Raw genomic sequence first — 27,818 nt, 5'->3', positions numbered from 1 at the left:
GCATTCCTAATAAAGCAAATCTCCACAGGCCTTTGTGTCCAAGGTTCTTCACCACAGTTCTTTCAGTAGCAACGCAAACCAGACGTCTAGAAGAAGAAGAAGAAGACCAGGAGTTTTTTGCCTCTTTGGGATGGATTTTGGGTATTGCAGGGCAGATGTCCCTGCAGTGATATTCCTGCTCAGGCAACCCAGGTGAGCCTGAAGGTGTGGCACCCTCAGTACCGTCAAACCAGGGCAGTACAAAATGGGATTTATATCCTTTATGACGTTACTGCCTGCCAAGGGGCTCCTGATGTTGCAAAATATGGAATAGGTAAATATTTTCTTAAGAAATTATGTTCTTTGATCTTTGTATTCTTTCAAGCTAAATCAACCAGAAAGGAGATTTAATCAAGCTCTGTTATTAAGTTATCAAGTTATGTCCAGGTGTTAGAAAGACAAATTGCTTGTTGACAGAATTGCTTTTTGAGGGCTCCACGTGTTCCAATGGGACCACACCTCGAAGAGGTGGAGGTTTACAAAGTCTGGGAAGAAGGATGTACCACTGAGAGTGGGCACAAAAAATGCAGAATTTATTGGACACGAGGACATTTGGCAGAACTCCCAAGCTAAGGAAGAAACTAGGAAAGCCAACTCAGCACCTGTGCTGGGATCAGCTGACTGGATAACAGGTAGTTCTGGCAGGGGGAATTTGATTATTCCACTGGATGTGGACTAATCAGCATAAGAAGTAAGGGAATCATTTAACCAATAGACGATAGCATGTTACGAGAGCTGTGTAACTTGTGTCCAATGAACATTAATGTCTTTTCTTGCTCGAATGTGTAACTAGTGATACATTTTGGTAGTCATCGTGCTGGCCTTGTGCACCCCTTTCCGCGCAGATCTATAAATAAATATCTCGACCCTGCGTGTGGTTTGGCGCCTTGCACACCGGGTGAAAGAAGCTGCTGTGGGACACCGAAGCCCGGTGTGACCGGGAGGTCCCGCTGCCCCGGGGGCGTGCGGGGTCAGGATTAAACCCGCGCGGGCCCTTTAAGGCCCCCCCCTCCAACCCGCAGTGCGCCGTCTGCGGGCGAGGGGGCTGCCGGCGGTGACCTCACCACTCCTACTGCGCATGCGCCCAGCGGCGGGCGGTGCTGCCCGGCTGAGGGCGGTGACCTCGGTGCTCGCACGGCGCATGCGCGTGGCGCAGCGGTGGAGGCGGGCGGCGAGGTGCGAGGGGTGGGCAGCCATGGCGGCCGCCCTGGGGCTCTCGTCTTCGCCGGGCTCTCCCGCCGTGAGCGAGCTGTGCCAGAACAGGCAGGAGATCTTCCTGGAGGCCTCGCGGCTGCTCCTCACTTACGCTGACAACATCCTCCGGTGAGCGGGGTTTCCGCCCTCGGTCCGCGGGCGGTGCCGCAGGGTCCCGCCGGCCGCTCCCCGGCTCCGCGCGGCTCTTTCGTTCTTGTTGTGTAATACCGGAGCTCAGGAGCGTCTCGCGTGGATTTATCGTTGTTTTAAAAGTAATGTTCCTTACCTAGAGGTGTAGTGCTCTGGATTTCTGTTTCTTTATTTATTGCTGGTTGGTTTGTTTTGAAAGTTTCGGAGTTTGTGTATTAGCCACAAAATGATGCTTTATTTCTCATTCTCCACCTTAGGCGGGTATTAAACTACCTAAAAACAAGTGGATGCACAGCAAGTAGTTTAACTTGATTTAAACTTAATTTTAACTTGATTTTACTGTTTACTCTATTTTTCGCTCGTCCTTTGCTCCTGACTTGCAAGGTTGTTACCGGGAGTTAATTATATCTGGATTTCTGCGAGGTGGCTCTGTAGGGTGCACACACACGCCAGTAGGTGTGATTGACCTTGGTGTCTTCCAGCAGCTCGAGGTGTATGGGCTGCCCCTCCCTGGCTAGATCTGGCTCCTCTACCGCTCGTGAAAGCTGCTGTGTGACAGAGAATAGCGAGTCCCGGGCTGGCGTCTTTTAAAGAAAGAGGCGAGAGCAAAAGAGTTGAAAGGGGAACTGAGAGGTAGAACACAGACCACAGACGTTTCACTCACGTACCAGGCAGTGTAGCACAGCTTCCTTGGTGGGACTAAAGCCATCCAGGAGTAACCTGACCGGTTCAATTAGAATGCACCAGGTATAGGAGGATGTGAAGTTGTCTCTAAGTGTCGCTACAGACTTAGCCCTACTGGATATGACTACTAAACGGGAATTCACGAACATAAGTTGCAAGCTAAACTTCAGCACCGGATGGTAACTCTCAGAGTTAAGTACACGAAGACATTCATAAAGTCAAAGTTTTATGTAGGTTTCGCTTAAGTGATGTAAATGAAACTCAGCTTTAAAGAAAATCTTTCATAATGCAGTTACCCAGCTTTTAAGTGTTTACTTATTTTGCAAATATAATTACAACTTTCAATTTGTTCAGGAATCCCTATGAGGAAAAATACAGATTAATTCGGATTGGAAATCCAGCATTTTCCACAAGGCTGTTGCCCGTCAGAGGAGCAGTTGAATGTTTATTTGAGATGGGGTTTCAAGAGGTGAGTATAATGTAGTAATTTTAGCTGTCTTCATCAGTTTACATAGTAAAATTTAAAATTGGAATTTTTTTCTGCTTGTCTAGATTTTAGGGCAGTTGGTATTTTCTTTCAGTCGGTTGTCTGCAAATATCTGTAGCTAAACAGAAGAGAATTTAGATGTGGCTGCTTCAGAAAAACAGTGAGCTAACCTAATGCATAACAAATTTTTTTTTTCTTCTTTTCTGCTCAGACATACTGCTGATTTACTGAATGGCTGGATACATGTCCATGCTGGCACAAAGGAAGTGGTGGGAAGCAGGGTGGAAACCCCTTCTTTTTGTAACAATTTGCTGTTAGGTGAACATCAGACATTATAAATAAGTGTTGAAACTGCTATTTTATAGAGAGAAAAATAATTTAAAAAATCCCCACTCTTCTTCATGTTCCTACCATCAGTAGGGCCCTGTAGTGATTTAGATAAGGGAAGCTGATCTGATTAAATTTTAATCTTCCAAAACAAAACCAGAACTGTTTTCCGCCAATTCATAGTGCAGCTGCACAAGTATTGGTGTTGTCATGACAGCAGTGAAGGGCAATAGACTGACTGTTCCAGTAGTAGTAGGAGGGTGAGTCCCTCAAAACCCATTTTTAAAAGTTATGAAATGTTATCCTAAAATAGTGTTGAGTGAATCTTGATTCTGTTGCAGTCAGAATCATGTATGTCAAAGATTGCTTTGTGTTCTGAACTGGCTCCTCTCTTGGTGGGGCTTAAACTGCCAAAGCTTGTTAAACTAGAAGCAGATTTTTTAGAATTTTTGTAATTACTGGAAAGCTGATCTGAAAACCCAGCTCTTGTTTAATGGTGCAGAGCACTTGCTTTGCTTTAATTTCTCTTTGATGCCACACTTCTGTATGGGTATGTACGTTATATTACTTAGGTCCAGCTGTCATGGAACCTCTGCCTTCTCTCTGGGTAAAGTTAATTACTGTAATTTTTTAATTAAAAGAAAAAGTATGCTGAGGAAAAAACGGTCTATGGATTTAGTCTCATGCTGGTGCTCAGGAGACTTTTAATGGTGTATTTTAGCCAGGAGGTGGGCAGTGTAGCTAGAGGAGCACTCAGGCAGGTCTCTGAAGGTGTGTTGGCTCAGTCTTACTGGTATTGTGTCAGTCAAAGCTGGAGCTCACAAACTTCTCTTCATGGCTAATACTGTTCCTTCTTTTGTTTCTGCTTGATAATGGACTGATACATTCTATTTAGTTTTGTGGTGATTTTAAGTGTTAATAGGAAGTCTCCATCTGGAGTGATATGTGACCTCAAGTAACTGTAGGTAAACAAATTAGCTGAATAAATAGAAGTGCTGCAGTGGTAGAAACTGAAACTGTTAAAGGATGAATGCTTCAGGTTATTAATTTTTTACTAACCTGTTTCTTTATTTTAAGTACACAGATATTTGATTCTGTCATAATTACTGATCTCTTGTTATGCTACCACTAACCACGTTGCAGTCCAAAATAAAACCCAGAAATCAACCCAGGTACCAGTTTTAATAAGAGTAATATTGCCTATCTGAAAGCTTAAAACTTCAACATAAAAGATTCCAGTATGTAAGAGAATTTCCAGCAGGTGCCGTTCTAGGGGCTTCTTCCCTCAACATTGGATGCGTTCCTGTGTAGCCTAGGATTTCACTGCTGTACTATGAGAACTGAGCATTAATTGTTCATTTCTGTTGTTGCCGCTTTCTGTGCCAAACCATAACTACACAGCCCACGAATGGCTCTGCAAAGTCAGTTACTAACAAAAGCATGCTGTTATGAGATATTTCTCTAGATTGACTCTGGGTTCTTTATCTGGTAGGCTTCTGAAGCTGCGAGAGGCTTCAAGCTTCTACTGTAAGGGACCTAATCTAAAAAGCTGAATCCTGCCAAGCCTTAGGATGCTAACTTCCAGTAAACTCTCTAGCTATAGCTACAGATCATTGACCAGCTTCAACTTATATTAACTTCTGAATTCATTTGTCTAAATTTCAGGGAGAAACTCACCTGGTTTTCCCTAAGGAAGCTTCAATTGAGCAACTACGTAAAATCAGAGACTTAATTGCTGGAGAGAGGAGTAGCAGACTGAATGAGTCAAACCAAATCCACAGATCAACATCCTCTGAAACTGTCAGCAGCACTCAGACAGCTGCACAACGGCCTTCGAGACCTGTTGACTCTGTTCTTGCCCCTACCCGTCAGCAACTAGAAACAACACTTGAGCAATCTTTTGAAATGGTAATTATAACCTGCAAACTTCATAAACTCCATAGTCTTGCATATAAAGATTGACGTAGAGTTAACTGTTAGGACAGGTTGCTCAGAGAAAATGAGTACTCTCCAAATAAGCACGCTGTTACGCCTAGGGCAGCTTGGTCTGACCATATAGCTAATCTTGCTTTAAGGAGGTTGGACTAGACTTTTTTTTTCCCCCCAGTGGTTTCTGAAGGTTTTTGAGTGTTTTCTTCGGTTTATATACAACTTAAGCATGAAACATGCCATAAACAGAATATTAGCAAGAAATTTTGTTGAAGATGTCCATGAATATTCTATTGATCAGAGTGTCAAGAAACAAAAGCTGATATGTATTGAAAAGGAACAGCAAGATGGGGAACAAGGGGAAGAATGGGAAGCTGACTAGGATTATATTTGGTGTTTAAGAGCCAGTAGAAGAACAGAAGCATAACTGTAATGCTTATAATTGTTGATGTCTTGCTTCAGGCGTTATAGTCGCTGTGTATAGCCTGTGAAGAGGGCTTTCTTTTTTCACACTTGCCTGTCATTAAAAACAGAAATTTAGCCAGACAAGGACAAAATTATAACTATTTAGGCTAAGTTTCACTTGTCCAAGAGGCTGAGGTGAAGTTCCTGATCAAGATAGTCCTTTCATCTCATGTTAACTTCCCTGATGGGAGAAGACTCAGCACCTCATACAACTTTGAAAAATTAAGTTACACCTATTCAGAGAAGCTTTTAAGGATGCTTTGTTTTTAACTTTTTGAAGAGTTTTTACTCCTAGAACCAGTGTCACTTTGGTCTCAAAGCTGGTGTAAGATGAATCCTTCCAAAAGCTCGCTTCTCATGCATCCTTAAACACAATTTGTGTGTGTTTTATGTGATATTATCAGTATATTGTTGGATATGAACTATGATGTACTGTTTCTTCCCAATACCTACCCAAGTCAGTGAATGGGAATGGCAAAGCATTGTTTGAAGCGATGGCTTTTGGGGATAGAGAGCACTAAAGTGACTTATCCTCCTCCAAAAGGCCTTTGGGAAAGGTATATTGTATTGAGACATTTAATCTAATTGTGTTAGCATGGTAGTAGTTGCCTCTAAAATATACTGACTGGATTTGTTTTACTTTGTTTGGGGGTTTCTGGTTTGGTTTTTTGGCCTGCTTCTAGATTTTTACTGTTTCAGCCACTTCTGCAAAGCTGGTTGGCAGTGATTATGAAGCCTGTAGAGTGATTTGCTGCTGCGGTACTGCTTAGTACGGGCAGCTTTAAAAGTTGATCCTACAATGACAACAATGTTGCACAGTGTTGACACAATGTATTCTGAGGCAAAGCCCTCCCATTTCGTTTTTCTGTCCCAACATACACTAGTCATTAGAGTTGTGCATTCATTTCTCTGAAACTATTCATTTCTATGCTTCCATGCCTGGTTGGTGGGACCAAGCTTACTACTATTTAGAGGCATTGGTAATGCAATGTTGGCACTCTTTTAGAATGCTGTATTTAGCTGATCTCTACAGGGAACTATACTGATGGGTCTCTGAGTCTTTATAGTCTGAATTGATTGGAAGGAAGTCTGGCAGTGACTTGGCCGTTTTGCTTGCACAGCAGTGGGGGGTTTGTTTTCCAGTGTGCACGCTGCAGAGTTATAGTTGTATTATTGTTGTATGCACTGCTGACAGATGTCAGAGAGATTTAGAGTTGTTTCTGTAGTGCAAGCATTTTTTTCTTGCCTGTGTGTTTCACCTGTCATTCATGGGAGGACTGCTAAGTGCAGGGAAAAGCAGCTTACTTGAAACAACAGAGGAATATTCCTAAATGCACAGGGACCCTAGCCCACTATTAATTTGCCTCATTGTTTTCTTCTGCATTTCTTGTTAAACATTCTTGAGACTTAGGAAAAGGGGAGCTGTAGCTAGTTGTTAATTCTGGTGCATGGATTCTGATCCCTTACTGGATGGCATAGTGATTACAGGAGGAAAGGTGTATCCAAACTTAGAACTGCAGCCAGGTTCACCTCGCTTCTAAGATTAAATGTTTGTGTAACATGTCATACAGTGGCTTTCATGAAGCAGATTAAGCACTACTGTAACACTGATGATTTTGCCTCAGAAATGTGAGTTGTCGAAGAATCTGGGAGACTTCCTGCTGTGATAAGCAATATCCCTTTCAGGGAGCTGACCACCATGAAGGTCTTTAGGCCTTTGGCAGTATCATTATTTTTATTAATAATGTCCATTATTTCTTTCTTTCAACTTGCATTAAAGTGGATCTGGACACAATGGAGTTGATGATGTTAAACCAGTTACCTATAGCTGATGAGCTCCAGGAAAAGCAAAACCAGCTTTGTTGTGTTTTAGCAGTTTTGAAAATTAAGGACTGATCCTGCAGTACTGTAACAGCATCAAAGCAATCACTTGCAATTTAAGTGCTCCTTTAAAAGAAGTTATCTTCTGAAGAATTCTCACACCTGGCTGTATTATATTGCATTTGCTGCCAGCCTCCCAGGAAAGCATTGCGCTTTTGATTAAATTGATATGGTAGTTAACAAGGCTAAAGGCTGAAATATCATGTAGCAATAGAGAAAAGGTAATTTAGCAGTGCCCAGGCTTCCCCCCAAAATATGCCAGACTCTTACTTTCTAAATCCTATTTCACTTTCAGTATTGTTCCCTTTAAATGGGAACAAGTAGTTTGCTCAGCTACCAACTTCATTAACTTCAGCTGTTAGTTTTAGTATCTATGTGTGTACCTTATTGGGTCCAACATGTCACTAGGTGACGCTTAGGATAAGTGACTGAAGAAACCTAGTTCTTATATCCAGTTGCTACTGAAACAAACTGAATGGTCAATGGGCTGTCCATACAAACCTCTCCCAGAGTTGATCTGTAAAAGAATGAAGTAGAAACAGACAAGCAACATTCATGAACAAGAAATAATAAGCAGAATTCATCAATAATATAGTTCTACAAACCAGTGTAGCAGTGTCCAGAAGATGAAAGTGATTACATGTCTTTTTGTGGATTTTGGGTAAAAGGTGTCCAAAAGAAAGGTATGGGGAATTAGGTGGGGAGGAGAAGTCAAAAACTTTCCCATCAGAAGTGTCTTTAAAAACAGTTTTCTCCCTAAGTTAGTAGACTTTTCACTCAAGACACCATTCAGACTGCTCAGAGATGACAAGACTGGCTTTATAGTTTGAGTAGTGGTGTCTTCAGTTTTTGTTGATATCTTTGCAGATAAACATTTCACCTGTAAATAAGTATATAATGTAAATATGAACATAGAATTATGACTGACTTAAACTAAACTAGTAAAGCCTGGTTATTCAGCCTGAAGGTGAATGTTCATAAATCATCTTGTGACTGAAAATCCTTTTGCAGGCTGCAAATATCTTGAAAACACTTCATACCAAATTTGAGGATGTTGTATTGATGTATGAGAGTCCTTCTATTCAGCAGAAAGCACTAGCTGCAATTCCCCTCCAGGAATTGAAAAGCAAGGCTCAGAAAAAGCTAGCACAAGCTACAAGACTGGACAAAGGTAATGCTACCAAGTTAAAGTGTATATGAAAGTAGAAATGTTCTTTCGTACATACCATACATTGTCAGTGTGTGTTTGATCATATGTTTGCAGGTTCCAAATGCTGTTTCTAAACTGGAATTGCCTTCTTCCTAATTTACTACTTTCTTCTCTTATTTTCATTTTACTTCTGTCATCCGTCTTTTGCTGCTTTTATGTAGAAATTTTAGACTCAGTTTCTGAACTAGTATAAAAAAATTCTGGAGAAATAAATGTTGCATTCCTTGAATTTCAAGTGAAATAGCTACAGCAGGAGGAGGAGAGCTTCTTGTTCAAGTAGTCATTGTTGTGAAATTATCAGAGTGCAATTTTCCTGTACAGTTAATTCTGCTTCTCTTTTTAAAAGTGATATTGGTGAGATTTTGAATGAGATTTTTCCAAGATGCAAACTGATACAAATTATCCCTTTCCTTGCTAATGCTTAAATGAATAGGGTTATTCCCTATTCCTCGTGGAGCTAGATATGAAATGTAGGCATAAATACTTGTGGTATCAATGTCTAAAATTTATATTTTCTTCATAAACATGAATTTGTTTTGAATATATGAAGTTTTTGTCAGTTAAAACGACATATTTCTATTTTCAGGTGATGGTTTTAGATTTCTTTCAGTGGTATAGTGAAATGTTACTTCTATAGGATAAATATTTTAAAAAATACAATTCCAAGACCATATTTAAACAAAAAAAGTAAGGGAAGTAAGAAACCATGAGAACAAGTACAAAGCATTCTCATTCAGCAGCATGGGACAATACAATGGGGAAAAGACACTTAACAGTAATAAATTACAGCTATTAAATTTCTTTATAAAGGAAAAAATAAAGAACAGGCCTGCCTCTTAGACTCTGTTCTAATACTACTGTGCACATTGTTTAAAAAGGGGAAGGAAGGGGGAGGATAGTGTTCTGGGTGCTTCCTCCCAAAACATCAGGCTGATTTAGTCAAAATGGCTTCCAGACCTTAATTTAGGTACAAATAAAGGGGAAGGAATGGAATTCCACTGTTTTGAAACATTTCTCAAGAGTTTTCTAGAAACGTTGAGTTTGGAATGGACTGTATATGAGATGTTTGGGTAATTGGCTTTCAGCTTCTTTGGTTTCTGTCCTGCTGCATTAAGAGTGCCACCTCTGGGAATAAATACTTAGTGCTAGGGGACGCTTGTTTTTGGGTAGGCCTTGCAACACATAATAAGCTTTTTTGGCTCATAAAGACAATACTAGGAAGGTAATAGTTCTTTGATGAGAAGTATAGCTTTGATTTTATTATTTCCCTTTGCCCACATTTCATTAGAAAGATGGACTGAAAAGTCAAAAATAGCTGTGTATCACAGCCAACTGTTTTCTGTTCAAATAAATCACATTTGTCATTTTTCCATGTGATGTTTTAATAAGGGATTTATTTTTCAAATCAAGGGAAGAATGTTTATAGCATAGCAGTCATATTTTCACAGATTCTAGTTTGAATGTTGTTATCTAGGAAAAGAGAGTATGGCCTGTGCTTGAAATCTTCTCATTCAGCTTTTAGCAAAAAGTTCGAATATACAAGCATATCCATTTTGTAAGCAGTAAGCCTTTCTCTGAGAGGTCCAACACAAAGGTTTTTCACATAAATGAGTAAAAATGGAAATTTTGCTATAATTAGAAGTCAGGTGTTCTTGCTTTGATAAACAGATGATCTCTTCCCATGCACTTCATGATCTTGGCAATGTGTGTTTAATAGTGTTATGTCCTCTGTAGGAGTCTTTTGTACCAAAGATGGCTACAGCTTCAAAGCAAGATGTGAAATGAGCTTAAACACTGATCTTGGGGTTTTTTTCACCCTCCTGAAAAAGGAGCAAGTGCATAAATTTTTAGTGCAACTGTCTTCAATTTCCTTTAGGCAGCATTTTTACAAATTTATTTTGTATGTTAATATTCATTAGTCAAACCTGTCTGCTATGTGACTAGAATAAAGCTGTAGTGCATAAAAATGAGCAGGCAGTAATACCTATGTGTGGCCTAGATGATAAAGTTACTAGGAAGAATTACTTGAATATTTGTGTGAAGAAGGAAGTGTATTTGATACTCTGGACATTGTAACAGGATGTGCATTTAAAGATTCTATGGAGTTTAAAGGAATGTATCTCTCTTGAAAATCTGGATTTTTAGATTTGTTTTTTAGGTAAAATGGGGCTATTTCCAGGTGTCAGAACAGTGAGAGTATGTGAATAGATTCTAACACCTCTTGTAAGCAGGAAAATGGGCCAGAGGAGTCTGGTGTGGTGAAATCAGTTAGAGTAGAAAACAGATGACATCCAATGTCTACCTTGGGTAAGCTGAGAAAAGTCTTTATTTACTGAAACTAACTCAAACAAGCAAACAACGTGTTAGAACAAACTCAACGTGTTTGCATGGTATATACATATTTTCTATAATAATTAAGCTGTGTTTGTAGAAAGTCTGTTTATAGAAAGCCTATACACTTGGTTGTTTAGATTGCTGCCAGTGTCTGGTTCTTTGAGATTTTGAAATCAAAGCAATTGTTACTCCTAGTTTAATAGCTGAGAATAGGAAAATACTTTGGAGCAGAAAAAAAATTAACTCTGTTCCAAAGTCCTGGAAGAGTATGAAGGGCATCAAGAGCTTCACCAGGCTGAAATGTAAATCTGACTCGTTTTTCTGAGCAATTTCTTACTCTCATTCTAGCCTGTAGTATTTAGGACTGCAGTTTTTTGTTTTTAAGTTTGAACTTAGTCTTGAAAATTTATATTTTCTTTTTTTTTTTTTTGTATGTGTTTAAGTAATATATGAAGCTTTTTAATACGGTTTTTGTATTTAAAAGTACATAAAAATATATAAAGGCCCAGAGATGCTGATTTGCACTATCAAGTTCAGCTAAATTACTTTTCCTTTTGAACTAAATGTGTGTTGTATAAATTTTACAGGTGCACATGTGAATGAAGAGGACTTCTTATTGTTGGAGCTTTTGGACTGGTTTAAGACTTCCTTTTTTCATTGGGTAAATAGTCTTCCTTGCAGCAGATGTGGTGGGCAGACAGAGCCTAAAAGTGACTACCTCTTGCCTACTGATGACGATCTAAGGTGGGATGCCAGGCGAGTGGAAAACCATTACTGCAACCAGTGTCAGCTCTCTAACAGATTCCCAAGGTGAGCATACAGAGACTTGCCATCTTTTTTTCTTTCAAGAAACAGCTTTGCATTTGTGCATTTTGTGAACCAGTGAGAAGTTAGTTCAGAGAGTAGAGAAGCTGTTTTAAGTAACATGATAAAACGTTTGATGAACCAGCGATTTCTCTACAAGATCAGAGATTTTTAAAAACAAGATGTGCTTCCTCTTATGTGGACTTGTTCTGAATGCTTGTCTGGCTTGGTTGGGGGTTTTTCAATGTTAATTTGATGAACTACAGCTTCTAAATAAAATTTGCTAATATTGGCAACCATATGTAGGTTGTGTTTTTTATTGCAGGGAAAACTTAACCTCCGTAGGAAATCACAGTGTAATGTACATCTTTTGCTGAGTCTATAGCAGAAGAGCAAATACACAATTTATTTATACTTTTGTGACATTTAGACCTTTTGCTAACTGTTTAAAGGACCAGCATACAAAAGTCATATTTTAAGATGTTTAAATCAGTTTTGAACACTTAACCAGATTCATTTCAGTGCTGCTATAAACATATGATGGAGTCATGTGAGTTGAGGTAGCATTCTGCTCAGATGTTTTTTGTGCAGTACAGCAATTTTTTCCATTATCTTCTGCAGATCGATCGGTACTGAAGTCTGTTCAGATCATCAGAACATGATGTAAAGATTTCTGGGAGCTGAGATGTATTTTCAGTTGTTCTTGTTTTGTGTTGTTTTTCTCCTGTAGGTATAACAACCCTGAAAAGCTTCTGGAAACCAGACGTGGACGCTGTGGCGAGTGGGCCAACTGTTTTACCCTGTGCTGCAGAGCTGTAGGGTTTGAAGCAAGATATGTCTGGGACACTACAGGTATCAGCATTCTGGACTATTGTTACATTAATACAAGCCTGTGCAAAAGGATGTTATGTATTTTATGCCTCTCAGATCGTGTTAGCCATCAAACGATGCATGCAGTTGTGCAGTCTGCTAAAAAAGACAATATACATTTAATTTCGTGTCTTGCCTGATGAGATGAAATACAGCTGTGCAAGTAAGGTCAGATGACTGACTTCAGAATGATACAATCTTTAGCTGAATGTAAGAGACTGTGATCACAGCTGGGGAAACTTTGGTAATGTTTCTAAATGTAGATGAACAGAAAACATGTTCTTTCACCATTTCCTACATTTAATAACTTGGAAAAAGTTACAATATTCTGCAAGATTAGAATAGAGACTCTGTAAGTCACCGTTTATTCTTGGCCTTTGTTACACAGATCATGTGTGGACTGAAGTATATTCTTCATCTCAGAAAAGATGGCTTCACTGTGATCCTTGTGAAAATGTCTGTGATAAGCCTCTTCTCTATGAAACTGGCTGGGGAAAGAAGCTGTCCTACATAATTGCATTCTCCAAAGATGAGGTAGGAGTAGTGATGCTAATAATAAACAAACTTGCCCTGAAGCAAGTGTGCAATGTATTCCACCTTAATGTGGTTTTCAGAATTACTGTAGAAAAGCATACTTTCACTAACTAGACTCTTAAATTTCCACATATCTTGCTTCATTTTCTGATTGCTTTATTTTCTTCCACTTGTCCTTGAGGTTGTTGATGTCACCTGGAGATACAGCTGTAAACATGAAGAAGTACTCTCTAGAAGGACGGCACTCAGCGAAGCTACACTGCGAGAGAGTATTAATGCACTAAATAGAACGGTATGTAACTTTTCTTCCGTGGCTTTCTGAGAGTGAAACACAAGTATCTGCAGAATGTGGAGTCCTCAAACAAAGGAATGCATTTGGTAACCTCATAGGAATATCCATGCACTATGGATATAAAAAATGCTATTAATTACCCATTTTACCCTGAAGAAATAGGAATCAGTCGCAGTGCTGAACTTATAGGAAATAAGATAAATAATGGTATGTAAGAGGATTATCACATTATCTCTTACATACACAGTTGTGTGTATATATATTATTTTTCTTAGGGACTTTGAACAGACTCGTACTTGCTGGGAGTAAACTGCAATTCCTTAGTTACTATGTGGACTCCTTCAGGGTGACTGAACGTTTTCCACATCAGTGCTGCTATAACTTGAAAACAATAGCATTTACAGTTACAAGAAGTGCAGGTTTAATTTGCTTTCAGTGACGTTTTACAAGCTCTAGGAAATGAGAAGAATGATTCACAGGCTGTTTCCAAGAGTTGCAAAAGGTGTTGATACCATCACTAGAGCTTTGACTCAGAGCCACATGTATTTACACTGTTCATGCTTAACATCCCCAAAATACATGGAGCCATTTGCACCTGCATGTCATGGTTTGCAGAACCTCTCTGCTAAGCTTTTTCCTCTCCCTACTTGGGATACCATGAACGTGATTCAATATATTATAATAGCATAAAACCTTGAATCACTTTGAGGTTTCCATTTTGTCTTCCCTTCCTTACAGGGATAATTCCCATGCATGGAAACTTTAGTTCCAGTGCTGTTATACAGCTGATGATTTAATTAACAGATTATGCCTTTTTTGAGGCCTGCTGGCTTGAGAGTTATAGCCATACATTATGACTGTGAAGAATTGAGCTGGACTAATATTTTGTGACCAGGGCTTGAAGTAATTTTAACAGTAATGAAAAATTAGTCACGTAGCAGAGCGGAGCACTGAGAAGAGTAACCAGAGCAGCAAAGAAAAAGGAGGTAAAGGATTAGAAATTCAAGTTGAGGAATGCATGTTCTTTGTGCAGGGTTGCAGGAATTTAGTGGTGTCCCCTCCAAGCCCTGAACCCCTCCTGGTTATGAAACTAATCTGAGGGGTCCTTTCTTTTGAGCTACTGGCAATAGAAGCCAATCACCACATTCTTAACCTCCACAGCTGTGTGTACAGAAAGAACTTCGGTAATGGGGCACTACTAAGTTGAAAAATTTCCCTGACAGTATTGATGGAATCAGGAAACTATGACATCCTTGTCATCTCAGTGATATCACTGTAGGATCATGCTCTGCTTCACTTACAGAAATTTAGGAAACTTCTGGAAAAGATGTCATTGGCATTTCTTACAGATGGTGCTTCCTGTTAGTCTGTTTCTTACTCCTTTCCACCTTCTTTGCAGGACTGTGCAGCTCTCAAGCTGCATTTTTCAAGCAAAGAGCAGGCATTCTGGTCATACTTTATATGAAAACCTAATAGTAGAGGGAAGGAAGTTATACATGTGTTTCCAGTACTGTTTCTGTGTTTTTCCTATCTTCCTTTGCTACATGTGAAAAATCCCAGCCCTTTCATCTCTGTGCTATTGCTTTCCCTGCTGCTTTCCAGTATTATTAAAGCTGTCTTCTGATTTTATAAGAAGGCCTTTGTCAGTCTTTTTAATTGTATCCTATTCTGAGAAGCAACTTTCTCTACAAAGTGAATGATACTCACACTCCTTCTGCTACATATACTTTCTTTTTGTCCAGTAGCTGTTCAGAATGTTTGATTCATTTAATTTATTAAGTTAATAAATTTAATCCCTGTAAGTATCTGCTCTTGTTCTTTATTTTTTTTTGTCACTTAGAATTAGGAATTAGATTTCAGGGTCTTAGAGGCAGTTTGCCATTCAATTGCTAAGAGGACTGGGTGTTTTTCCTACATTTGTCCTAGTTAAAAGGCCTTTCCTAAACCTCATACTAAGGTGACGATGCAGTGGGGAAAAAGGGGACTTTAAAAGTTGGTGTCCAAGATTCTCCAGTCTGTATTCTGCAGTCACAGAGGGCAAAGGTAACTCATCTCTGGAACTTTCAAGATGTGTTAGAGCAAGTTTTCATTACTCCATTCAGTCGCAAGCCTCCAGCTAGTATGGTTTCCTTCACAGCAGCCTATTCAGAAAATTACTGTTGTAGAGGCCTCCTCTAATTTACCCTTTTCCCATCATCTCCTAGAGACTGGCTCCACAGTAGGAGGAATTGCAGTCTTTGTACTGTTTGATGCAGAGGTCCAACACTGTGTCTTTTAAGCTCAGTTTTTCTAAGTTACAACTAAAGAAGCGAGCATGCAGTATACATTATCACCTGTACTGCAGTGTTAATGAAAATGGAGTCTGAGGGATCATTTTTTGTCTTTCCTGCATAAAGAGCAAAGTCTGTGGCTTTTTTTTCTCTGATGTCTGTCTGTTCCATTGCCAGGCAGAAGCCACACAACAGTTCAAAAGATGTTGAGTGCTTGGTGTTAAATGCATAACAGACAAGAATAATTTAATCTCTTCAGTACTTATTTTACTTCTCAAAAATACTTTGTGTGTTTTATCTGGGCCAGGCATTCCTAAATAGGTATATAGCCTCTGGATTACCCACCATCTGGTAATATTCTGTAGTAATATAGCATGCTTTGACTACAAATTTTCTTCACCTGCTGTCCTATTTCACTCCATTGTATGCTATTCCAATAGAAAGTGGGCAAGGGCCCTGAACTTTCACTGCTTTCATTGGAATTTGGATGGTAGAACAGAGAAGCAAAACTTATTTTTTTTTTTCTTCAGGCTCCAGTTTTTTGGTAGTGATTGTGAATGGTTATAGTTATAACCAGGTCAACTCTTAAAAGGAGAACTATTAATTTAGGTTGAATTGCAAGCATTTCATGCTCATTGATGTTAGATGAACCAGTAAAGGAGCTCACACATGACACAGAAGTAATTGTAAAGGTGCAGCTCACCATCCCTCTTCCTTCTTAGTACCTTCGTCTGCCAAAGAAAGGTGTGGCCTGAGCAGGTAATACCTTCAAACAAATAAACAAAACAACAACAACAAAAATTAAATTAAAAACCAAACAATCCAGCAAAAAAAAAAAAAAAAGCCATAAGCAGGAAATTTGAGCCATGGCAGATGGAGTTTTTGCAATCCATTTCTGATGACCATGTCATTGGTAGGAAATGTAGTTACAGGTTCTCCTGGAACAGGCAGTGTTGATGTCTGCAGAGTCTGAGTGTTTAGCATGTTGGGCCTGCTGCATTTCTATGCAAGAGTCTGTTGGGTGGCAGGAGATTGCAAGAATTAGCATAGTTGTGCTCATTATACTCGAGGAACTTCCTTATTTCTTGTAGAGGTCTGTTTTCTGAAGCCTTTTAATGTTGAAACACTGCTCTATACAGGTTTTTTCGGCTGTTGTTACAAAAACTACACAGCAAAGGCATCCAGTTCTCAGCATGGCATCAGTGATTTCAGTGGTGATGACCACTGACACTGAGTTTCCCCTACATCAAAGTGCTTAAAGGAAATTGTGGATTGGTGTTGTTAATTTAGGATAAAACATATCAAACTTCCTCTGAGTTGGAGCAAGATCAGTAGTGCTGCATAGGGATATCCTAAGCATCAGGGCAACTATTAGCCTCAGGAAGGCCTGTTTGTTTCATGGGAAACTGCTGCAACCACTGGTTGTTATCCATCAACACGACTAGAGATGTGTTTCCCTGCTTGCTGCGTTAGAACTGGTATTTGTCATCTGGAATTTGTTCAGCTGGAGCTGTTTCTCATCATTTCTTTGTATCTAATTTTCTTTATACAGTTCCACATTGTTGTCTGGAACAAAAAAAAATCTTCAACTGTTTCTTTTGTGATCTCTATTAGCAAAACTTGCTGGGGTCAGAACTGCTTTTGAGATAATTCCAGTGATTTTCAGCCTTAAGTTTCAGGTCCCACTGGACTGAGTGTGCATGCCTTGGGTGATCACCAAAGCAGAAAAAAAGATGATATATGTAATAATTTACATACTCAATGTTGAACTTAATTTTTTCAGCCCCATGTAGGTTTAGCCACAATTAAAATAACAAAAGGCTTCACATTCCAGATTTGTATATTTGACATGAAAATTATGTAGAAAAAATACTAACATCTCAATAAAACTTTTAAAAGTTGTTTACCAAAAAATTGCTCATGGTTTTATTCATGTAGGCAAAGAAGACATGTAATTATTTTTATTTTTCACTAATTTTTCTGGAACTAAGTTTTTCTTAGTTTTCTGACATCCTGAAAAATAGAGATGTCATGGTTTGTTTATGGCAGAATCAGTGAAATAACTCCTTCAAATACTTTTGTTTGGGCTTAATCACAAAACCAAGACTGTTGCCAACTGAGTCACTCCATGTTAGAAAAGAAAAAATTGACCACAAATGATTCTTTCTTTTCTTTACTCCAAATAATATTGAGAACAACTATGATACAGCATACGTATGAATGGGTATAAAAACTGTTGTGGAATTATTTAGTCGTCCAAGTAAATATATTAAAAACAAAGCACAAACACTATTTTAAAAGAATTTCACATAGTGCCTGCAAGTTCCTAGAGAATGCACGGCTGTCACATAACTGTGTGCTTATGACTGATTTATATTTGTGTGTGTGGTATAAGATTAATGTTTCTAACAATCAGTTTAGACTTTAAATGTTAATCTGTTTTTTTCAATTCTATTTTTCCTTGTTGGTGTCGCTCTAGAGCAGAATTACAAATACCATTTTTTATGAATGTATTCTTTTTTCAGAGACAAAAGTCTTTGTCAGAAAATAGAAGAAGAGAGCTCCTGGAAAGGACTATTGTGGAGCTTGTTGAGTTTATTTCTCCTAAAACACCTAAACCCGGAGAATATGGTGGAAGGACATCAGGCTCCATGGCTTGGCGAGTAGCCAGAGGTGAAATTGGTCCACAGGTATTTAACTTTTGCACTGATGACCATCTTAGAGGTAGCTAACTAAGGCTTTGTGATTATGGTCTATAAAAAAAGAAATGATACTTCATGGTAGGTAGTCAGATTCACTTCCAACAAGTGAATCTTGCAAAAACATTTGGTGAAAGTTTCATGTGAATTCAGTAGAGGTCCACAAGTAATTTTTGAGAATTGATAGTGATCCATTGATTCTAATAATGTTTGGGATTCCTTGATATAATATGTGTTTTGTTCTTAAAGGTTAAAAATACTTTTTCATTTAGTTAGTTTGACATAACTAGAAAGTTTAAGTTAGTTGAAAAAAATTGGGAAAACTGTAAAAATTCTTGTATTTGTATTATTAGTTACTTACAGGTTTTAACCAATAGTAGGTTTTGACCAACTATTTTTGTTAATAAATCAATGTGAGAGCAATTAGAATTGTGTAAATTAAGCAATCTCTGAAATAAAAAGCTTGATTTTCACATCAATTTTTTTTGCTGTTTCCAAAAGCTAGGTTTGATTTTTATTTATTCTATGCTAAGATACAATTTCCCAGAACCATAATAATATTTAGCTTGAGTCAGGATGCAAAGGTGTGACCTCAATTTTGTAGCAATCCCATAATGTGGAATATCTAACTGTCCTACATAGAAACAATTAAGTGAAATCAATGAGTTTTTTAGGATTGTCTAAGTTTGAGAAACTAATAGTTTATTGCAGTTCTCTACTGTTTGGAAGACTTCATTTCTAAACTCGTAAGAACAATGACTTTTTAAAAAACAATAAGTAATACTGTGAGGTTACAAAGTTGTCCTTAAAGTTTTTTGAAGCTGGTTTGTAAACTGTCATACACAAGTACCTGTATATGGTAGTCACAGGTTTGCTATTCAAAATAACCATTTGCTTATTCATTGTACAAGTTATGTACTCAACATATAAATTTTCTGTTCTGAAACTCTAATTTCTTACTTACATGATACTATTTCATGTTAGTTTGTTGAAAAATTACTTCTAAAAGAAATTACATGAAAATTTAAAAAATGAAATTACTTCTCCCCTCTGGAAAAGTTGCACGTGTACTGTAGGAAATTGGCTTAAAACTTTTCTTCTGCAGAAATGGTTTTGTACATGACCTCTCTTAGAAAGGACATTTTTTTTTTTCACTTGGCAGCAAAACTGAATTGCAAAACCATGACATACACTTTAAAAGTAACACAGTCTTGGGGGAATTTAGGCACTGGAGAATGAAGGTGCTTGTATTTTCTGGCTTTTTCAGAAAAGAAAAGAAGTTGTTTTTATTCCCTCTGAAAAGGAGAAGACAGCTAAATTGTTCCATCTCATCTACAATGTAATAGACGATAGTTATACACGGATTTCCAATAACAATGAAAAAATAAATGGCTGGGAAGCAGGTGTTTGGAAGGCAGAGTCTATTTGGAGAAAGGTGGAAACAGATTGGAAAATGGTAAGAATAGCAATTATTAAAAGCCTATAATGTACAGTAAAATTATGATAACTACAGTAAAACAGAAAACCCTTGCAAATGTTTGGATTCAAAACCTCTCTTGGTGACTGTAGAATTTAGCTGATGTTAGTAACTGCTATTGTTAAGATTCAGTAGGGTTGCCAGATGGTACAAGAAATTAGAAATAAATTCAACTTGTCTTTCAGAAAGGATGATTGAATTCTCTGCAGGTAGGGAAAATCCTTGCCAGACTGCCAGATTTTTAAAAATAGCTTCCTTCTTAGGCTTTGGGGAAAATGCTGTTTTATTGAGAAGTATTATTTCTCTCGAAATAAAAAAAAAGTATTTGTTATTTTTAAGAATAGTTTTATAGCAGATCATATCTCTTTGATATGCAGCCAAAGGAAGAAATTGTCATCCTAAATAATACAATTCCATCTGCAAGAAGACAAAAGCCTGTCAGTTATCCAGAATATTGTATATCCTGCCCAGAATTCGTCCCAGGTGTCAGGACTGAGCAGCACAAGAGCCATAGGCTCTAAATCAAAGAAGAGAACTGCTTCCTGTGAAGTGGGAAGGGATCATGTAGTAGCAAACAGCTTTTCCCACAACAGCAACCACTGTGGAGCTGAACGTTCTTGTCAGGAACTAGAGCATGTTACTGGTTTTTTCCTCTCCCGTTTGACTATTCTGAAGGGTCTCTGACCAAATACTCTTTTAGCTTCCCATTGATGAAAGTGGAGCTAAGTATGTATCTATTTCTGAGATTTTTCTCTCTTGGGTCTGTACTTAACTAACTTGCAAAATGCAGTGGGGGAATAACTTGAAGAGGCTATGCTGCACTAAAGAGAAGGACTAAAGAAAGAAATGGGAGAATAGTGTGAAAGATGTCACAACAAGGTAGACTTAATAGTAAAAAAGAAGTAACAAAAAGAGTAAGGGACAGATGTTCTCTGCTTCCCCAGGATCTGCTAAAAATCTGATAGCACATTATGTTTTCAATTCTGCAATGATCAGTTATCTCCACTTTTGCAGGAAACATGCTGTCCCTGCACTGAAACTAAACTACAATTTTTCTCAGCTTTACTAATCAGAAAAGACAAGGTGGGACTGATCTATAAGAGCAGGCAAAAAACTTTTATTCAGTAACACCTCAAAAGGAAGAGATGATAGTATTGAGAAATTAGAGGAGCTGCGGCTCAGGTCTCTCTCAGGCTTGTGGGTAAGACATGTTAGTTCTGCAGGAATTGCATGCTGCAGAAAGTGTGTAAAAATATAAAAATTTAAAATTACTTTTCATTGGGTGTTTTTTGTATAATGGGAGATAACTGCAGAGGGAAAGATTGTTTGGGGTTTACCTGTTCTTTTTGTACAAGATGCTGCTTTGGAGTTTGATTCAGCAGCTGTCCAAGAACTTAAAAACCAACGGAACCTTTACAGAAATACTTGGTTAACATTTATTATGTGATGAATGGAAAGACATTTAAATCTAAAAGCTACAAAATACATATCTGTAAGTATTAGACCAGGAGTAACAGATAAGAACCACTTGGTTTTATGGTACACAATGCAAACAAGTACAAACCACAAATTCAGATTATCCAGAGATAACCTCGAATCCAGGACTCAAACAGGCAGACCACAGTAGGTGATAATGATAGTGTAAGAACCTGTAGATCTAAAATGCATGGATTTGTAAAAGGCTTGTTTTCCAGAAGAATTGTTGCAGTGGAAGAGAATTTGAATTAGTTGGTTGGTTAGTTGGTTTTCTTTCCTCTGAATTCAGACATGTTTCAAATAATACTAGACACAAAATGACCAAGTTTTAAAGTTAGAGGAAAGTCAAAAATACACAGAAGAAAGCTTTAAATTATTTTTTTCTGATTAAATGCTTGGATATTATAATGAAAGATGAAACAGACTAATGTTTGAGAGTTTTGTAGCCTTCAGAACTGTTAAGTGCATTTCAACCAAGTAGTATTTAATAGAGTGTTTTGGCTTCCTTACTCAAATGCAGCAGTTCAGTAGGATCTGATCAAGGAAAAGCTCTTGCCAGAACCAGCTGAGATACTTTAAAAAATATGTGGAGGTCAGCACCTGAATGAACATTAGGATTACATTCACATAAAAACAGCTTAAATCATTGCATTTTCATAGGTGATCCTTAGTGTAAGACCTCACACCTTTGGGGTTTTGAGCTTTCTTCAACATGAAAATAGTACCACTAAAATTCTGTTTAATAGTCTAAAAATTGCATTTCTATATTAGGGTGGGATCTTTAGTAAAACAAACCACTGTGTTTTATTATCGTTTTATTCTGGGTTGTTCATTCAAGATTGAAGAATAAAGAGCTGACTAAGTCCACTCAGTATGATATTAATCAGAAGCTTGGACATGGCAGAATTTTCATTAATTTAGGATTCCAAAAGGATCACGGTAGTTTGGACTCTTTAATCTGTAGTGTCTTTTGTTTAGGTTTGCTGATAATAGACGTTGGACTTGAAAGAGCTCTCAGGCACTTGTGACCAAATTCTTGAGAGGGTTCATAGTACTTCAATGAATATTAATATATGAGCGTAACCGTTCAGCCAGGTGAAGTTCAGAACAGCATTGGGACTAAATTAAATTATGTAAAGTTGTAGCAGTTCAAATAATGTTTATATGGTATTTATAAATGGCTGGCACGTATGATTTGCTTTTACTGAGACACACCAAGAAGAATCTACTGATTTCACAGTTCTTTTCATCAACAGTACTGAACACTGAAGTGTTCTGTGCATTTAAAAAGACTCGAATTCTCCTTCTTTAAAAAATTATAAGCTTAGGTGTTTTTGTAGCTTGAACTTTACTATGGATGTTGAAACAGCTTAGTGTTCCCTAGTGAGTGAACATGTGCAATTGCCTAACCGTGGAATATACTTTGGATGAAGAAAAAGGTAATTTTTACAGTTTTAAAGGTTCAGGGGCTTGACAAAGTATGAAAGTGTGTTATCTTATGATTTTTATGTTCCTGTTATGAGGCTTAATTTGATATGTTGCACATCTCAGTTTTTGACATGCTGGTTGTGTCTTCTTTCCATGTAGGTTTATTTAGCCCGAAAAGAAGGGTCATCCTCTGCTTCCATCAGCTGGAAGTTTGAGTGCAAGTCAGTTGGTCTAAAAATAGATAACATTTCAGTTAGGACAAGCAGTCAAACATTTCAGAGTGGAAGGATACAGTGGAGACTTTGCTGTCCTACAGCAGAAATTGCTTTGATAGGAGGTAAGTGTGGAATTTAAATAATGAATTATATCATGTAGCAGAGGTATAACTGGAAATAAATAGTTTATATGGAGAGAGTACTGTGCAAACACTAAAAACAATATATGAATATTCTTTACTTTTCCAACAGCGTTTCTTAGCAAGGTCAAGAAAATACTGTGCATTTAATTAAAGCTGATAAGAAACTCAGTTTTATCAATATACACAACCCTACCTGCAGGAGAGCAGGGCAAGCAATAACACAGAGTGAATATAAGATACTTGTGTTTTACTAGGAAGGGTAGATGCTTCTATGTCTGGTGGCAAACGAATCTGAGTAGTTGTAACTGAGATCCATAAAGATCCATTACAGCTTAGCCATTTTAATGTGTATTCTGTTGTTATATACTGTCTGGAGCTGTGGCTTACTGAATTATTTATCTTTTCCTCCAATAGATAAAAATCTTTGCTCCTATTCAGATTTTTCTGGAGCAACGGAAGTTATGTTGGAAGCAGTTCTAAATGGAGGTGATGGTGAAGCTGCATGGCAACACACACAGCTGTTTAGAGAGAGCTTAACAGGATGTGGGGAAAATTGCTTGGAGATAATTATAAAACTCAGTGACCTCTGAGAATCTGAACTGCAGAAATGTTCTTTGGATTCCTTGAAGACATACCATGGATACAACATGAAGATTTGGTTGGCAATTCCTCTTCATCTTGCTGGCAGCTTATTTCCTGTTTCACTGCTTCCATTAAACCAACTTGAAACTGCACGTGTATTGAATAGGTAAACATCACAATGAAAACCTCTTTGCTATAAAAACAAACACCAAAATTAAGGGGTTGAACCATAAAGTACCTTTTTCTTAAACTTTGCAGTGAAAGGGAAACAATTTTTAGGAAGCAAAACATGATCATAGAAGCACAAAGCAATTGTAATTGATTTTTTAATTTGGAGTTTTGTGATTGGCATGCTGGGTTTTTTGGTTTTTATAATCCACTTGGAAAAACAGTTTGAATTCTGTTTTCCAATTAAAACAGATGCTTGTGATGATTTAAAAGTATTTTAAACAATATTAGAGGATTTAGACATTTTTTTTAAATTTGATTTTGTGTAGTATCCAGAAGTGCTGAAGTTAAGATCGTTTCAAGATTGCTTCAAAATTTCTTTATTAGATGTCTAAGTATTAAACCTGTGTTTAATACTAGAACTATTTGGAAGCATGATGGTTGATGGGAAAAAAACCCTCATTTTGAAAGAAGTGTTCATTACGTACCTAAAATTGTCATGGCCTGTAATATGAAATCGAGGCTTAAAACTGAGTAAGAACATCATATTTTTTTCTATGAAAAAATAGGTTATTCATTACAAATACTTTTTATGATATTAATTCAGATTTGCTTAATGAATCTTTTAAAAGATGGGCATGTAGATTGAAATCTTTAAGCTATTGTCTTGACTTGCTTTAAATACTATTCCCAAATTTGATGTAAAAGTATATGCATTTTTTTCTGTTCATTTAATGCAATGTTTAAATTTATTTTCAGTCAATATAATAAATACAATCCAGATGTCGGATGTTGCAGTGCTATGAATAAAGCATGGAGTGAACGCTCAGATTAGATAATCTTTATCAGAATGTGAGGAAGGCCATGCCTAGATTATACAAGAGATTTTCTATTACAAAATTAAAATGCAGAGTTCAAACTATGGTTTTATTTTAAAATAAGTGAGAATTAAGGATGATGTTCTCAAGATCAGTGTTTTTAAAGTTTTTCTTCCTTCTTCTGACCTTTCCAACCTCTGTATTGATTTGAAGTGTTTGTCAAAAATAATTTATGTTGAAATAAATGTTTGCTGACCTTTCAGCAAATCTAAGCAAATATAAAACTACTCAGATTTTATTAGAAAACTGCATATGCACAGTGAACACGGGCATCTTAAAAATAGTATCTTATGGCAGCTCAGAAGTGACAGAACAATATGTGATGGATTATATACTTCCGAATGTAAATGTACAGTTTATGAGGGGAATTAGAAGAGTCTCCCCCTGTAATACAGAATAACGTAGCGACAGGGTAGTGTATTGTACATGCTGGAACGGAGGAGTGCACACTGGAAGGGTGTTTATCAGTGCTTGACTAATAGAAAGTGAATTTGCCAGTCTCCATTTAAAACTACTGTATTTGATTTCAGATAAATGTTTTTTCTGAGATTTTGAGTGGGAACCCAACAGAAAAGTATTTTAGGCTAATATGGATACTACATTGGAAGAAAAAAGGAAGACAATTCAGGTGCCACCAATCAACAAAAATGTTTCCACTTAGTATTTTGATAGCTGAAAAAGCTACTGCTTGAAGGCAGAAGTTGTTTTTGCAGGGTATTACTTAGAGGACCTTGAGGAATTGCAGGATTCCTTAACTACATCTGATAATTTGAAATCAGAAGGCAAAATAAATTCAAAAGTTGTAAGATAATGTAATTTTCTCGTAATTTTGGTCAGAATCTCTGGGAGAAGAGTAATAGCTAGAGATAACTTAAAACAGTCAAGTAATTGAAGTCCATTTTTTAGAAGTTTAAATGAATTAAAAAGATGGAAAAATGCCTTGCCAGTCTAATTAATCAAGAAGTACTTCTGTATTTATAAGATCATATGCAATGAATAGAAGTGCTTATTTTAGGAAAGAATTAATAAGTAAAACACTCAGGCTGAGTAGAGCTGATATGAAAAATTTAAATGGAACTCCTTGAGTTGTCTTTTGGAGTAGTCTATGAACAACGAACACTAAATCTTTTCATACAAGGCTGTTTTAAAGGCACTGATTTCCCGTGTTGATTTCCATTTCAGCCCAACTCTTAATACATTTTAATTTTTTTTTTAAACCCGAGGTAACTCCTCATCCACAGTTGTGTAATGTTAACTTACAGTATCCTGAATTCTCAGTATTACATGGTGGAAAGATCCATGCTGCAATATGCTCTAAAAGTATGGTTATTAAGTTATGCTGGCAATAGTACCACACTGGGTGAGTGGTAGATGTTGGTCAGGGCACATGTGGATAGAAGTCAGTGCTTACTCAATTTTTTTGAAGTTTGAGGAGGTGGGGATTAAATGGGGAAATTAAAAATACTGTTGCCTAGAAATGTATGGCTTAATACAGGTAAAATTAGCATTGTTTTCTAGAATCCAGCTAAGGTACATTTTAAAGAACGACTGGTTGTCCATTCTGCCGTCTGTGGCTGCCTTCCAAGGTTGCACTGAGGTGTAACAGCGAAATCTTTTCCATTGCAGTTTACATGAATACTATACTACCCAGTTAATGCTTGCAAACTTATTTTAGGGTACGTGGTTTCCAAACGAATTATGTGGGAGCCTGTGCACAGAATTCCTCCTTTCAAGTGTTTGTTGTACTGTTGTCTGTAGAGTTGATCGTCCAGCAATTGATTTCTTCTCATCCTCTTTTGACACTTAATGCTTAGTAATTTCCTACACCCCAGGAAGTTGCTGGGAAGATGTATCCTTAAAATATATGAAGGAAACCCCTTCAAGGCACTGTAGAAAGAAAGAAGAGGTACAAAGCACAGGTATGCAGGAATCAAACAAACTTCGATGTAAATTCTATAACTTAGAATGTGAAGTAAGTAGTGAAAATTATCTTGTCTGATTCTATATGAAAATCCGTCTCCTTAACTCAGCTGTTATCCTTGGAATATTTTTCACGTATAGTGGGTTGGATTTAAGATAAAATTCTTATTATGTGCAACATCAGGAAATGTAGAACACTAAAAATAAATAGTGTTTGTCTCCATAGTGCGGTGGAATGAAAACAGATGGCAGGCAGCACATATGGCTGCCAGAAGCTGGGAACACCCATTTGCAGAGTTCTTGCAGCTCTAAACAAAACAAGCCAAAACAAAGGAACTCCTAGAGGGGCAGAGTTTGTTCCAGGCAGATATCAGGATATCCGTCCTCTTTTCCACACCCACACTCCTCATTTCTTTACTTTTGGTTGCTCAAGCTAGAAATGGAAGTATACTACTGTTTAAGAATTTAATGGGCCTCCTTAGTATTTGTCAGAACTTAACATTTCTTAAGTATAGGTATTATTTAAAATAAATCTCCAATTTCCGTTTCTGGGTTTGGACAAAATTTGAAGTTTTGCAAGTGTTGTCCAATTCAACAACATAAAAAATGTGTCAATACTGAAGGGACTTCTGTATCTCAGCTTTATATCATATGGATGGTTGGGAAGGAAATTGCAGGCAAGTGCCTTCCTTGAACACAGTTGCTGGAATAGACTTGGGTCCTTTCTATACTTTGAATATTTTGGGGTAATCTATTCGACATTATTGGCAGTAGTTCAGTTTACCTGGTGCTGGTTCTGAAAGTTCTTTATGGGGTACTACTATTGCAAGCAATGCTTTATGTATTGTACCTTATGGCCCCTCTAAACAGTAATCAGTGATGTAATGTATATTATGTGTACCTATATGATCGCTCGTCTTATAGTTGTCAACATGAGCAGAAGGGAAGACTAATAACAGTAATACCTGGGACAATTTGGGATTTTTTATGCTGATCTTGGATATTTAATCCAAGCAGAAGGACAGTAGAGTAAAAAAAAGAAAGTCTTTAGCAGATTGAAACAGTTCCTTCTTTACTAAAGTTTTCATTTCAGGAGCAGAATTTTGAGACCTCCCAGCCTATATTATGGAATTTAGGAATGACCAATTAACAAGCCAAGGTCAAATATATGTATTTCAGGTGTATAGGTACTATGAAATGTGTAAAGGCTTAAATGTAACTGTGAATAAGATCACCATGATTTTCTCTGTTGTTAAGATTTTTGTTCTTGGGCTTGGGGGCTTATTTTATGGTAAGCTTTATAATTAGGCTTTAGCTTTGTTTATGATTAGCCTGCTTCGGTTTCTGCAGCTTTATTTTTTC

The 27,818-nt window shown here is 37.5% G+C and overlaps 1 protein-coding gene across 1 annotated transcript; it reads left to right on the top strand.

Annotated features, from left to right (window-relative positions):
- Positions 1 to 1,065: 1,065 nt before the first annotated feature.
- On the top strand, positions 1,066 to 24,760 carry NGLY1 (N-glycanase 1). Its single transcript, XM_014887283.2, has 12 exons — positions 1,066 to 1,362; positions 2,422 to 2,536; positions 4,547 to 4,789; positions 8,168 to 8,327; positions 11,288 to 11,510; positions 12,235 to 12,356; positions 12,763 to 12,908; positions 13,090 to 13,200; positions 17,996 to 18,160; positions 19,437 to 19,625; positions 22,710 to 22,887; positions 23,323 to 24,760. The coding sequence occupies exons 1-12, from the start codon at positions 1,118 to 1,120 to the stop codon at positions 23,496 to 23,498; spliced, it is 2,073 nt and encodes a 690-aa protein (XP_014742769.2). The 5' UTR covers positions 1,066 to 1,117; the 3' UTR covers positions 23,499 to 24,760.
- The last annotated feature ends 3,058 nt before the right edge of the window (positions 24,761 to 27,818 follow it).

The sequence above is a fragment of the Sturnus vulgaris genome, chromosome 1, assembly GCF_052056855.1.
Source record: "Sturnus vulgaris isolate bStuVul1 chromosome 1, bStuVul1.hap1, whole genome shotgun sequence".
Classification (NCBI taxonomy): Eukaryota; Metazoa; Chordata; class Aves; order Passeriformes; family Sturnidae; genus Sturnus; species Sturnus vulgaris.
This window is presented reverse-complemented; position numbering and strand designations above follow the sequence as displayed.